This window comes from Carassius carassius, chromosome 2 (genome assembly GCF_963082965.1).
Source record: "Carassius carassius chromosome 2, fCarCar2.1, whole genome shotgun sequence".
NCBI classification, from domain to species: domain Eukaryota; kingdom Metazoa; phylum Chordata; class Actinopteri; order Cypriniformes; family Cyprinidae; genus Carassius; species Carassius carassius.
The window spans coordinates 47,372,803-47,388,478 of record NC_081756.1 but is presented as its reverse complement, the minus strand read 5'-3'; the positions used below and the strand labels follow the sequence as shown (position 1 = coordinate 47,388,478).

Sequence of the window (15,676 nt, the reverse complement as noted above, 5' to 3'; positions counted from 1 at the left end):
TCGACGTCGCTTTGGGTAACATTGTAGCAGCGGACGCGCGCGCAGCGATGAACGCGCATCTGTGGGCTCAGCTTCAGGCGGGCAGCTCGGAGGTGGACTGGTGTGAAGGGAATTATCTCATCTATCCCGGAATCGCGGAATTCTATAACACCGTGCGTCCCTCTTCTGCGCTGTCTCTGTGTTTAGTCGCAGTGTCACTTGCTAGTTGTTGAAGAAGTCTGTGAACTTTAGGACTGCTTTGCTTTGCTTGTGTTTTTCTCACATGTATGCTTTTCTCGGTGTCACAAAAGATTCCTGTCTGTTTTCAGATAAGCAACGTGCTGTTCTTCGTGCTGCCTCCGATCCTCATGTGTCTGTTCCGTCAGTACGCCACGCACTTCAACAGTGGCATCTATCTGATCTGGACTCTGCTGGTGGTGGTTGGTGAGTTTCTTCTCTTGTTCTCTCCAGCTGTTAGACTGACCGACAGGGACTTCTTGCACAAGTATGCCGGAGGTCTTGTTTTTCAGCACATTAGGAGGTGGCAGCTTTTTTTTCTGGAATCCACTCTTCCTCTTTTCCGGGAATATTGCTGGTCATCAGGAAATAGCTGAGTGGAGCAGGAAGGGCTACTGAAGGAAGTACCTTATCTCAGAGAAAATAAATGTATGCTTGCTCTTAAATATGTGAAGCCAGTAGTCAAAGCCATTCTTCTAATACAGATCACACACACACACACACAGATATATATATAGTTTGTTCTGTAGATATTTATTCTATTTATGTTGAGATTTTTATAGGTTTCATATATTAAATATAGCTAATATATAATATATTTATAATTTTTATTATTTATAATATTTTATAATGTATGTTTTTATCATTTTATTCAATTAAAGTTATAAACTGTATAGGCTTTATACAAACACACACACACACACACACACATATATATATATATATTATAGCTATATATATATATATATATATATATATATATTATAGCTGTATATATACAATATATAATTTTAATTTATTTTATAATTTCTTTGTTTTTATTTTATTATGTAAGTAATTTATTTCTACTTTTTCTTTCCTATATTTTCTTTTTTCCATACAATTTATCTATTTATTTTGGAATATCATGCATAAAATATCCCTAAATATACATATAATCTCTCTCTCTCTCTCTCTATAGACACACACACACACACACATTTTACTTTTTATAATATTTTATAAATGTATTCAATGAAAGGTATCAACTGTATTTATTTATTTATTTGTTTCTACAATTCATATTTTCTCTACTTTCTTTTTTCTGCACAATTTATTAACTTATTTTGTAATATCATGCGTAAAATATCCCTGTTACCTGACAGGTTTCACAGGTATCGGTGTTCTGAGAAAACACTCCTGTTACTGTAACCGCAAACAAGAGAGGGACCAGCCAATCAGAAACACTCTCTGCCTGTCAATCATCCCATTCAGAGCAGCTGGCGTTGTGTTGACTCTGCTCTGAATAACCACAACATTGCAAACATTTCATTACCCAAGTTAACCCGGGGTTACAACAGACATTAATCCTGGCTTAAGGACAGCGTGAACAGCTTCTCACTCTCATTGGATCTTTTGGTTCAGTTTACAGAAGGACACACAGACCACATTTCACTTAGTCATCCGTAAGATGTGTTAATATTCACATGAACCAAGTGCATTCACAAGCTGATCTTAACATAGCTGAAACAATGCAGCTCTGTGTCCCTCTCGGTTTTAGGTTGTTTAAGTTGCCAGCTCAGCACAAACGTCGCTCTGTACAAATGTCTCCAGAGTTTTTCTGCTCTAAAGGAAGCTGCTGACTTAATTAATCCGAGTGGGATTTTCAGAGTCAAAATCCTCTGTGTCATCATTTAATACAGTGAGTTTAGTCGAAGCATTAGACACAGACAGAGCTGAAATCAATCTCCGCAGACCTTGAGGTGATGCAGCGCTGTTTCTGGTGAGGGATGGATGTTTTAAGAACAATTTGAAGACTTAATTGGCAAAAGGGTGTTTGCTATTGAATAAATAGTGTTTGTAATATTGACATAAAAAAAGAAGTCTACTAAGAATACACTATAATCAGATTTAAACCAACTAGATTTGAGAAGTTGTGAGTGGCTGGGTTTTCTTCTGGTTTATCATGTGCCTGTCATCCAGTCGTGACAGTAAAGCTGCACAGTTAGAGTTATTATTCATGTTTGTGACTCAGAGTCAGGCCACCAACGTGCCAAAGCATAATACTTAGTGGTTTGTTGCTTTAGAAAACACTCATTTCAGGCCTCTTAGATAGTTGTTGGGCCCTGTGTCCCAAAATGGAAATGGGTCAACAGAAACATATATTTTTTATGTTTTGATTTTTAAACTGCTTGAAACACTGGTTAAACAATTTATATCTTAACATTTTGTGACTTTTTCCTCATTTAGGGTCATAAAAGTGCATGCATTTTAACATTTGTGTATTTTGGAAAGGCTGTCTAATTCACAGCCATTTGTTTTGTTTTGGCCAACAAAACAACAACAACAACAACAAAAAATAATAATAATTGCACAATAGTTCAATTATGAAATAAATAAAATCTATCTAATTTGACTTTCCAAAAAAAATGTGAAAAATATTTTTTTACAGTCTAAAACAGCTAACAATCAAGAACATGTTTGTAAGGTTTTTTTTTTTTATTTGGAGCTCATTCACTAGTCTGTTGCTGCACTATAAAGAAGTGTGAGAAACCCATAACAAAAAGGCTATTTATAAATGAATACAAATATTAATACAATTTTATTTACATTAACTATAAATAATGTTAGATGCTCTTTATACTTGTAGTTATATGCAACTCATTTTGCAAATAGTCACTACAAGTAGTCTTCATACATTTTTAATAAAAATGGGACAAATCGACCCCTTATGCAAATTGAGGACAAATTATGAGTTCATAATTTATTTCTTTTTTCTCTCTTACATGGCTCTTTCGTGTTTTTCATAGCATTGACATTTTTTTTTTATGTTTTTGTATTTGTTTTTTTTTGTGTGTATCTGTGTGTGTGTGTGTGTGTGTGATTTTTCCATCTGCTTGTCAGATATTTCGTATCATCCATCCCTGTCAATCATTGAATTCATTGAATTTCAGTCAGAGTTTTGCGACACTCAATCGCCATTTACAGATACCGTAGGAATGAATGAGAAATGCCACTGAATCCCAGCAGACGCAAAAAGTCTGCTGGGTTTTCTCTTATAAAATAAAAAAAACATTTCGGTGTAAACCCGATCCAAAACTATTGTTTAGTGTATATCATGTTGAAGATTAAATTGTTATCACTTTCTACTCAGCGTAGTGAAACATCTCCTTTATTGACATCCATTAAAAAAAGTGGCATCTGGTTTCCTTCCCTGTGTAATGCCAAAGCAGAAGAATTAGCATTAGCCATTACGCTGTTTTGGCTTATAGCTGCAAGCTTGTCTTCCAGTGGCATTGGTTACAAAAATCAGGTAGTCTGCGTATAGTACGCAAATACTATTCTGGTGACAAAAACGAGAGTATTCTTTAAACCCCTTAATAATCTCCATTTTTAAACATAAAAAAAAACATCAGAGATGTATTTTGACGGAGCCCATAGAGCTTCTCTTTTATTAATAAATGCTTCTCATTCAAAGTATGTTGCATGTTATGTTCCCAGTTGCATTTTAATGCATCCGAAGCTCAGCAGTTTGTGCGGAGCAGCATTTATTGTGAACCGAGACTCTCTGAGAAACTGAAAACACTGGATCGTGAACTCCTCATGTTGTAAAAAAACACAGCGGCGAGTATATAATCATTTTCATGATGCATCGCAACGCTGATGTGAACGATTCTGCTTCGATGCAGGGCTAAATTGACGTGTATAAGTGCCACATGATCCTGCTGTTCTTCTTTAGGGATCGGCTCCACTTATTTCCATGCGACGCTGAGCTTCCTGGGGCAGATGCTGGATGAGCTGGCCATACTGTGGGTGCTCATGTGTGCCATCGGCATGTGGTTTCCCAAGAGATACCTGCCCAAGATATTCCGCAGAGACAGGTGGCTCGCATACTTGCATGCAAACACATTGAAATCACAAGTACTTGAAGATGCACAACATTCTGCACTACTTTTCTCTTGTTTACTCTTTTCATCTTTCACTGTTTCCTTTCCCATGTCACTAGATCGAGGTTTCAAATGGTCATCGGGGTCCTCTCAGGGATCACCACCTGTCTTGCCTTCATCAAGCCAGCGATAAACTCCATCTCTCTCATGGCGCTGGGAATCCCATGCACCGCTCTTCTCATCACAGAGCTAAAGAGGTCAGAGCTCCCGCGCACACACACACACACACATCAGTCCTCAAGTGCTTTCCATGTTATCGCATTACAAATTTATTCCTGTGCATGCTTGATTTAAATCATAGTGACAGCTTCCTCTGTATAGATATGGTGATGTCCCTGTAACCTAAATTTGATGTTGTGCAATAGGAAAGCATATGTTTTCATATTCAAGGTAGATTAATTCAGCTGTGCTTAAAGTTAATTTATCTCTCATGTTTTGTGTGGCTTGATGAGGAGAGGTCTGCTCGTGAAAAGTGCACTTTAGCATTATTTTAAAAAGAGTACTTATGGAAATAATGTATTTTAAAGATACTTAAGTACCAGGCGAATGTAATGTTTTCAGACACTTGATTGCATGTTAATTGCAATTCAATTTAAATATTTTACAGTTTAAATTTATATTAAATGCAATTTGCTGACGTTTTAAAGATTATTTTGTCCCACTTAAGTAGGACTTAAGTATATCAAGTAATTTCATAATAACTTCTGTTGTTTTTTTGAAATATGGTATGCTGATTGTCATATATACAATTGTGATTATATATATACTGTGTATATATATATATATATATATAATATGAAATTTTGGTCGATACCGATAACCAGTAATTCCTTAAATATGAAAGCCGATAACCGATATGTTGGCACATAAATATAAATAAAAAAATGTACATAATTTTTGAGAGCCTGATTACCAAAAAAGTCTCACCATTAAAAGGCATTAAACACTTTAACATAAATCAAACATAAAGCAGCCAGAGATATTGTCAAAATCATTAAATATTGTCATTATTAAGAGTATTTAGCATTTCCAGTTAATGTAGGCCTGTTATTTTCTGCCTATTATTATTAGGTTACTTTTATTATTAAATTAATATTACAATTAATTTGCTTCGCAAACAATTTAATAGCGCATCACCGCATAACTGACACGCTGTGACTCGCAGCCTGTGAGGAAAATAAAAAAAATAGGCTATTAGCTTAGGCTACTCCTCCTACTCCTTTTAAAAATGTCTTTTAAAACAGGTCTATTATAGCCTACAATGAATTATAGGCCTATAGCCTAAATGTAAATGCACAAGCGAACTTAACTGTGCTTGTCGTGTGGATCTGTTGTGGATGCGCTCTTCCCTTAACAACGCGCTAAAACACGGGTGAACAAAGATTCCTTTACATTATTTTACAGTAGCTAATGATCTCATTATAATATGACAGACTTGCCCTGCATATGTTGCAGTTCACTGCATTTTCCTTTTCTAAGTGTTTCAAATGATATTGCAAGCAGTTAAAAACCATCATGGTGAACAAGTGCGCATCTGAAGTGTCTCTGCAAGAAATAATGCATTATTTATCGGCTCTACGATATCAACCAAATTATCGGTTCGATAATGATAACAGAAAAATGTACATTTATCGGCCGATATAGATATGGTGGCCGATATTTCGTGCATCCCTACAAAATGTTATATTTCTATATTAAATATAGTTTGACAGCACTATTAAAAATATATTTTCTTGTTAATGTAATACTGAATAAAACACTACAGTTTAAAAAATTAGTCAACACATGTTGACAAGCATGTTAGTCAACACATCAAAATAAATGTGCTTTAAAGCATGTATAAAGATTATTAAAATTATTATAATTATAAAGTGTGCTTTTAAAAGTGCACTTAAGTGCATTAAGAAACTGTCATGAAAGTGTCTGCCTTAAGAGTTATTATTTCATTAATATTATATTGTCTGCAAGTACAATTTGTTTAAATACTTTTAAGATTGTAAGCACACTTCTTTGTGAGAGGTTGCTGTTCTAATATGTGTGACTTATGGTTGGCACTTAACAGACCATAAATGAGAAAAAAGGAAATAAAAAATTAACCTTGAAGTAAATACAAGTAAAGTACATTAAAGGAGTAGATGAGTCAAGTAAAATACAGAGAACGTATTCATCCTAAAACACAACACTACTCTCATACTAATTGTGCTTGTGTTTATAATAAATTCATGTCAGTACATTCAGCAGTACTTTAACCATATATTTAACCAAGATAATAGCGTAGTTATGTAAATTACATATAATAGTCTTTAAGTCTTACTTAAGAGGGTCAGAAACACTCTTAAGTTCAGCTAATCATGTTTAATATACAGTTAAACTGTAATACATTTAGATTTAATTGCAAAACATTCAGTTCAGATATTTCAAGCATATTTCCGCAAAATAAAGGAACTGACAAATTACAAACACCTTTAGAGCGGAACAAGGCCTTTTCTTTATCAGTTTGTCAGAGTAACAGTTTGCACTTCCTCTCTCTCTCTTTCTCTTTCTCTTTCTCTCGTGCTCCTCCTCTCTCTCTCTCTAATCTATGATATTTTAGTGTTATTTATACTGTATACAATTATAATATGAATATTTTGAATTATTTGATATGTTTTTAGTTTTTAATTTTAGTGTAAGTTTTAGCAATTGTAAGTGTTTTGTCTTTTTTTTACTTTTTTTATGCATTTCTGTTTTGCTTTTTATTTCATTTTATTTTAGTTAATTGGCAAGTTAACATTTCTGTTTTTTTAGTTGAAGTCTTTCGTGTAATATTTCTGTCGTTTCAGTAGTTGTAGTGTAGTGAAGGAGAGCATCATCTGCTGTGTTTGTTTGCTGTTATAATGAGACAGATTGGGTTTCTCTGTGTGGCTAGGTGTGTGAAAATGATCAGCAGCGTGACTTACATCACTCTCAGATGGAACAACATCATTTACAGTTATTTAATGTCAAGCAAACAGCCATTTTATCCAATGCTAAATCAGATGTAATAGATATAATCTTATAAAAGTAACCGTACACAATATCTCTTCAACAAGCCTCAACAGTTTCAGGATTATGGCACTGAGATCAGGATTATTACACTTGACTAAAACTATAACTGAACCTAAAATCAAAACCATTTTCGTTACTTAAAAATATAAATTATTAAAAAATTATTCCAGCTAGCTGTCATTTCTCATTCAAATTTAGTCAAAATGTAATTTAGTTTGAATCTAACTGAAACTGAAATAAAACTTTATAAAAATTATACTACATGTATTTGTGTGTATATATATATATATATATATATATATATATATATATATATATATATATATATATATATATATATATATATACATACATACAAAAAAATCGACTAAAAATTACAGAAACACAATACAATTAATACAATTATTAACTAAAATGTAATGAAAATTAAAAATTAAAAATAAAATATTGATTAAGAAACATAAAATCTTTATTAGTTTTTTTATTATATTATGTTTTATAATAAAATGTTTTATAAGAATACATTTTTACCATTAGTTGTTATGTCTGTATAATATTTATGAATTGTTATTTTGAGATTTAGTTTAACCATTTCAGATTTATTTTCAGATCTAAGTTAACTAAACAAAAATGAGAAAGGTTGATGTCAACTAGCTGAAATAAAATAAGTTTGTTTGTTTGTGTGTGTGTGTGTGTAAATATATATAAATATATATATATATATATATATATATATATCGGTTTGCAGAAACCGATAATTCTTTTTATTTTATTTTTAAAATCCTTGTTTTTTATTATGTAATCATGTTTTAATATGAGTTATATATATATATATATATGTGTGTGTGTGTGTGTGTGTGTAGATGTGATAACCTGCGTGTGTTTAAGCTGGGTCTGCTCTCGGGTCTGTGGTGGACTCTGGCGCTCATGTGCTGGATCAGTGATCGCATTTTCTGTGAGATGTGGTCTTCTGTCAACTTCCCGTATCTACACTGTGCCTGGTGAGTGAAGTGATCAAGTGCACTCAACATACAGCACCTAGTCAACATACAGCACTGACAACACATTGCTTTAGTCCTGTCACATCCAGTCTGTCTGCTTCTACTGTGAGGCACTGCTCCCCAAACTGATGAAAACTAATCATTCATGAAATCACATTTTCAACACGCAAACATTAAAACCATTACAAAAAATACAATTATTATGAATTATTGTAATGAACTAAAAATAAAAACCTTAAAAGAGGTTACTTTATATATATATATATATATATATATACAACCCGAATTCCGGAAAAGTTGGGACGTTTTTTAAATTTTAATAAAATGAAAACTAAAAGACTTTCAAATCACATGAGCCAATATTTTATTCACAATAGAACATAGATAACATAGCAAATGTTTAAACTGAGAAAGTTTACAATTTTATGCACAAAATGAGCTCATTTCAATTTTGATTTCTGCTACAGGTCTCAAAATAGTTGGGACGGGGCATGTTTACCATGGTGTAGCATCTCCTTTTCTTTTCAAAACAGTTTGAAGACGTCTGGGCATTGAGGCTTTGAGTTGCTGGAGTTTTGCTGTTGGAATTTGGTCCCATTCTTGCCTTATATAGATTTCCAGCTGCTGAAGAGTTCGTGGTCGTCTTGGACGTATTTTTCGTTTAATGATGCGCCAAATGTTCTCTCTAGGTGAAAGATCTGGACTGCAGGCAGGCCAGGTTAGCACCCGGACTCTTCTACGACGAAGCCATGCTGTTGTTATAGCTGCAGTATGTGGTTTTGCATTGTCCTGCTGAAATAAACAAGGCCTTCCCTGAAATAGACGTTGTTTGGAGGGAAGCATATGTTGCTCTAAAACCTTTATATACCTTTCAGCATTCACAGAGCCTTCCAAAACATGCAAGCTGCCCATACCGTATGCACTTATGCACCCCCATACCATCAGAGATGCTGGCTTTTGAACTGAACGCTGATAACATGCTGGAAGGTCTCCCTCCTCTTTAGCCCGGAGGACACGCCGTCCGTGATTTCCAACAAGAATGTCAAATTTGGACTCGTCTGACCATAAAACACTATTCCACTTTGAAATAGTCCATTTTATATGAGCCTTGGCCCACAGGACACGACGGCGCTTCTGGACCATGTTCACATATGGCTTCCTTTTTGCATGATAGAGCTTTAGTTGGCATCTGCTGATGGCACGGCCGATTGTGTTTACCGACAGTGGTTTCTGAAAGTATTCCTGGGCCCATTTAGTAATGTCATTGACACAATCATGCCGATGAGTGATGCAGTGTCGTCTGAGAGCCCGAAGACCACGGGCATCCAATAAAGGTCTCCGGCCTTGTCCCTTACGCACAGAGATTTCTCCAGTTTCTCTGAATCTTTTGATGATGTTATGCACTGTAGATGATGAGATTTGCAAAGCCTTTGCAATTTGACGTTGAGGAACATTGTTTTTAAAGTTTTCCACAATTTTTTTACGCAGTCTTTCACAGATTGGAGAGCCTCTGTCCATCTTTACTTCTGAGAGACTCTGCTTCTCTAAGACAAAGCTTTTATAGCTAATCATGTTACAGACCTGATATCAATTAACTTAATTAATCACTAGATGTTCTCCCAGCTGAATCTTTTCAAAACTGCTTGCTTTTTTAGCCATTTGTTGCCCCCGTGCCAACTTTTTTGAGACCTGTAGCAGGCATTAAATTTTAAATGAGCTAATTAAGTGGATAAAAGTGTAAAATTTCTCAGTTTAAACATTTGCTACGTTATCTATGTTCTATTGTGAATAAAATATTGGCTCATGTGATTTGAAATTCCTTTAGTTTTCATTTTATTCAAATTTAAAAAACGTCCCAACTTTTCCGGAATTCGGGTTGTATATATATATATATATATATATATATATATTTATATATATTAGGGGTGTAACGATACGCGTATTCATATTGAATCGTTCGGTACGAGGCTTTTGGTTCGGTAAGCGGTACGCATTATGGACCGAACGGTTCGTTGGAATAATTAATTATATTTGGAAAATAAAAAAAATTGTGAAATATAATGATATGCGTTCAACCAGGTAGCCCAATAACCCAAACGACGTAACAGGCAACGCCCCTGACACCCCCGAAGAAGAAAAAAACACCAACTTATATGTTTATGTTAGGCTACTCAGTCAGGCGCTCGCTCACTCAGTACGCGCTGAAGGCTCGTTGCAAAATGGCCAATGCGTTTAACAGACCAGAAATAGAAGATCCTCCAATAACCAACAGGTCTGGTGTTTGGGTGCACTTTGGATTCCCTGTAAGCTATAATGGTAATGGCAAGAGAGTGGTGGATAAAAAAAACAAAGATATGTCGCATCTAGGGTACACCAGCGGGAATACAAAACAAAAAAAAAAAAACTCCAGCGGGAATACTTGAAACATGTCAACTCATTTACGGCGACATCACATTAGTGTGTCAGTATCTGGGAAAAGACGGAAAAAAGGAGAAACATACATGCAACAAAACTGTCCCGCAGCATTTAGAAAGACATTTCCAACGGATTCAAACAGGGCAAAAGACATCACCACGGCGATTGGTAGGCTACATTTACGTTATAGCCGCGGATATGAGACCTTACTATTTACCATTCATTCTATCATCACCATTATAGCTTACAGGGAATCCAAAGTGCACCCAAACACCAGACATGTTGGTTATTGGAGGATCTTCTATTTCTGGTCTGTTAAACACATTAGCCATTTTGCAACGAGCCTTCAGCGCGTACTGAGTGAGCGAGCGCCTTACTCTGTAGTGGAAAACGTAGGTTTTAAGAACATGCTTAATGTAATTGAGCCCCGTTACAATATTCCTTCACGAGCCCATTTCAGACAGACCGTAATTCCTGCTTTGTTCCAAAAAACATAAGCCCTATAGAGAACAAATTGAGTAAAAACACACTCAATATAAAGAGTTATAGAGTTCCATATAAAAAGTTACATCTTTGTATTTCTTCATAACTACTACAATAATATAACATTTTCATTTTTTTTTTATAAGGAGCCGTTTTTGTTTTATACAGTAAGCTGCTAAGAAAACACCATAGAAGATGGGTAAAGAATAGCTCCATCATTGTTCAATGTAAAAAAAAAACATACTTTGTTCGTTTTAATAAATAAAACATTTTTTAAAAATCAAGGAAATTTATCTGCCAATTTTTTCTTTTTGCTGTATCTAAAACGTACCGAACCGAACCGTGACACCAGTGTATTGTATCGAACCGAACCGTGAATTTTGTGAACCGTTACACCCCTAATATATACATATATACATATACATATATACATAGTGCTGTCAACGTTAACGCGTTAACGCATGCGATTAATTTTTGTCTGGTTTAACGTGTCAAAATAATGACTCGCTGCTCTTGACTAAATAACTTTTGTAGCTTTAATAAGGATTAACTATTTAATTTATAGTTTATGCAGTGCAGACTGCATACAACTTTGATAACCTTATTAAATTTCTGTATATTTCCTAACTGTTAAGACAGGAAGGGCAGGAGTAAACATGACATTTATTATGGGTTTATGTTAGCATTGTTTTAAGTTTACTTAAATTAAAAACTGTTATATTTTTGAAGCCTAATAATAAATGTAAAAAATAAAAAAAAATCAGTAGCTGTATTAATATCAGTAATACTGGCCTTCATTCATAAAAAGATGCCATTTAAACAAATATTTAAAATGTACTGTCTTTGTTGTTTCTACATTAATTTGATTAACTGTGAAATTATTACATAAAAAAATATATTAAAAACGTACAAAAACATTTCTTTTTTTATTGCGATTAATTGCGATTAATCACAGAAAAAATGTGTGATTAATCTAGTTAAAGTTTTTAATCGATTGACAGCACTAATATATATATATATATATATATATATATATATATATATATGTTAGTTTTACTTGAAGTACTAAAATAACTAAAACGAAATAAATTATAACTCCACTCCAAGGTTTTTATGAATAAAGATGAATAAAAACTATAGAAAAAAAAACAAATATAAAAATGACAAAAATACACAACAAAATTGCTAAAACTTTAACTATAAGAGAAAACGGACAATAAAAAATACAAGCAATAACTAGTATATCAATGATACTAAATAAAAAACATTAAAAAAATAATAAAATATGATTTTCCGTCATCAGAAAACCAGCAATGTTTAATTAAATTATTGAAACATTAAATTATATTAATATTAATATTATATGATCAGCTCAAAATGTTAAAAGTTAATACAGTTAATAATCCACTGAAGGCGAATGCACTTTAATAAAGCTAATTATTCAATGTCTGTCCCTCTCACAGTTTCTATTTGTTGTTCACATACATTTAAATGGCTAGTTCACCCTAAAATGGACATTGTCTCATACATTGTCTCATATTACAGTATAATTTTTCTCCATATTTACATTAGTAGGCTAAAAAGTGTATAGTAAAAACCATTGTTTTTGTTACTCCTGTGATATTATTCTCTCTTCATGTTCCCTCTGTGTGTGTGTGTGTGTGTGTGTGTGTGTGTGTGTGTGTGTGTGCTCTCAGGCATATCCTCATCTGCCTGGCGTCTTATCTGGGATGTGTGTGTTTTGCGTATTTCGACGCAGCGTCAGAGGCTCCGGAGCAGGGGCCCGTCCTCAGATTCTGGCCCAGCGAGAAATGGGCTTTCATCGGGGTGCCATACGTCACTCTTCTGTGTGTGCACAGGAAGCCCTCTATTAAGGTGACTTAAACTGTGCTTCCTGAGGTATCCGACTACTCTTCAGTGCACTTTGTAATGGACTTTCACACGAAGGAGATTCCTGGTTTTTAGGTGGATTTGTTTTTGGGGAAGGATGAAGGTCAATCAAGGTATTCATGCGAGTATTTAGTATCTTAACTGCACAAAATCAGCTCTCGGTTTACTTCGGGGGGAAACAGTGTGTGATCAGGATTTGATGTTGTCACTTTACGTGCTGTTACGCTGCAGGTCAAAAGTTTGGAATATTTATGATTTTTTAATGTTTTTGAAAGTAGTCTCTTCTGCTCACCAAGGCTGCATTTATTTTTGATCAGAAATATTGTGATATATTATTACAATTTAAAATAATAATTTTCTATGTGAATGTATTTTAAAATGTAATTTATTCCTGAAACGCAAAACTGAATTTTCAGCATCATGAATGCAGTCTTCAGTGTTTGTTTACACTTTTTGGAACCGTGATGCACTTCCATGCAACATTAGGCTAAGTAAAAAAAAAAAAAAGGAAATTAATAGTTTTATTCAGCAAGGATGCATTAAATTGACCAAAAATGACATTTGTAATGTTACAAAAGATTTCTATTTCAAATAAATGCTGTTCTTGTGAACCTTCTATTCATCAAAGAATCCCCCAAAAAAGTGTTTTACAGTTTCCTCATAAATATTAAGTCGCCAAAATGTTTTCAACGTTGTTGATAATAAGAACTATTATTAATAATTGAGCACCAATAATTACTGGAGGAATGATGATTAAAATTCAGCTTTGATCACAGGCATAGATTGCATTTTACAATATATTAAAGTATTGAATTTCTATTAACTCTTTCCCTGCCATTGACAAGATTATACGGCTTTTCGTATTTTCACTGTTATACACTCGGGGGCGCTGTTACACATCTTCTGAACGAGTACAAAACCTCCCGAACAAAAGTACACATGAACCGGACGGAGAAATGAGCGATCTCTTACGTAAACAGATGCATATGATAAAAAATCCGATCATCAGCAATAAACAGCATATAAATTAAAACTGCATAATGTTACGGAGTAAAATGTTGATCCATGAAGTGTTATATATCTGTGCAAGCTTCTGAAGTTTTGATTGAAGCGATTTACTTGATTTATGCTTTGATAATCGTACTAATTTTTTTGTTTGTTTAAAATGTAGAGGCTTTGATCTTTATTTTTTAGTGTATTGCATATTCTAATATTCATACAGCAAAATATACAAATTTGAGTGAAAATCGTCAAAATCGCTGACGGTGGCTGGCACCTTTTTTCAAATATGCTGGCGGGGAAAGAGTTAATATTTACTGTATTTCTATTCAAGCATAAGAGACTTGGTGAGCATAAGAAATGTTTTTCATAAACATAAAAAAGGTAGTTATTCCAAATAAGTACTAAATATAAAACAAAACTGGGAAGTGGGCTTCAAAAAAGCACCAGGAATTGAGCCTGAAATGAAATATGAGACTAGTAATGCTTATTGGTGTGTTAATATTGTAAAAAATGTTAACACATAGCATGTTATTTCACAGTAGTACTACTCGTTAGTTGTCTTTTAGTTGAAAAGGTGCACTAAGTGATTTTTCTTTTGTTTCGCTGGTTAAATAACAAAGGGTTTGGAGCTTTACACAGAAGGAAACATTTGGCTGTTCACATGCATTTATTCCATAACATCCATTTTCTTTCATATTTGGAGGATTTTTTTGAGCTGCCTTTATCTCATGTGAAGGTACATCAGTTTAAACATTTGCCAATAGGACTAATAATTTATTTTGGTGTAAATGTTGGGAAAAAAATTACTTGGTGCAACTTTATTGTGAATAGACTTGGATTCACAGTCTGAATTAATTCATTATTATTTACCCGAGTGCATCTCATCCACAGGCCTGTTACCTCGATGTGAATTATGATGCAGCATAAATTCTCAACTGTGTTGCACTACTGTGAAATGATTTGACGGATGCATGACCATAGTTTGGTGAACTGAATGTGAAGGAAGTCTCCCTTACATTCCCTTGAATGCCTTCACACAGAAATGCATTTATCTATATATAGCCTAATGCTTTCTCATAGAGGAACAGCCGTTTTAGCTTTATCTCTGTAATTAGTTAAACTTTAAAACACTATATAAAAGCCTTCATAGTTCAATTGTCAAAGATCAAATTGTTGTTGTTCATTGCAAAACGGTTTATCGAAATACCAAAAACTTGATGCAATAAAAGCACAAATCCAGCTGTGGTCTGTTCACCAAAGGCACATTCATGCTGCTTTCTTCCAGTGCCACACAATTGCATCAGCATTTCAAAGAGAAACTGAACATCACCTCAGTTTCCAGAGCTGTAGCTTTTCTAAAGCAGTGTGATTTTGTATTTTTGTGTAACTTTCTGCCAATGCAATGCACAATGTGTACTGTAAGCCAATGTAATGGCCATAACACATGTGTGTGTGTGAGTTTGTGTGTGTGTGTGTGTGTGTGTGTCATCCAGACCCAGATGCAACACAGGGATCAAGTATACAAAGACTATTTATTTTTGTGGCTTGTAACCGATTAATAGTTTTGTAACTACCACTGATTAATGATTTTGTAACCCAAAGTATTTTCACACCTTATTTAATAAAAACATGCTGCGAATTAACACGTTTGAACAGCGCATTATGTCTTTCTTAATGTGTTCAAGCTTAAACAAGCTCCTAATCCTTCTAAAACAC

The 15,676-nt window shown here is 34.0% G+C and overlaps 1 protein-coding gene and 1 long non-coding RNA gene across 2 annotated transcripts; both read left to right on the top strand.

Annotated features, from left to right (window-relative positions):
- The first annotated feature begins 4 nt into the window (after window positions 1-4).
- LOC132110910 (alkaline ceramidase 2-like) lies at window positions 5-13,420 on the top strand. Its single transcript, XM_059518018.1, has 6 exons — window positions 5-152; window positions 309-423; window positions 3,935-4,076; window positions 4,202-4,339; window positions 8,033-8,170; window positions 12,766-13,420. The coding sequence occupies exons 1-6, from the start codon at window positions 48-50 to the stop codon at window positions 12,950-12,952; spliced, it is 825 nt and encodes a 274-aa protein (XP_059374001.1). The 5' UTR covers window positions 5-47; the 3' UTR covers window positions 12,953-13,420.
- Window positions 13,421-14,124: 704 nt separating this feature from the next.
- On the top strand, window positions 14,125-15,613 carry LOC132098355 (uncharacterized). The gene is made up of 2 exons (XR_009422887.1): window positions 14,125-14,770; window positions 14,836-15,613. It is a non-coding gene; the product is annotated as an uncharacterized LOC132098355 (long non-coding RNA).
- Window positions 15,614-15,676: the final 63 nt, after the last annotated feature.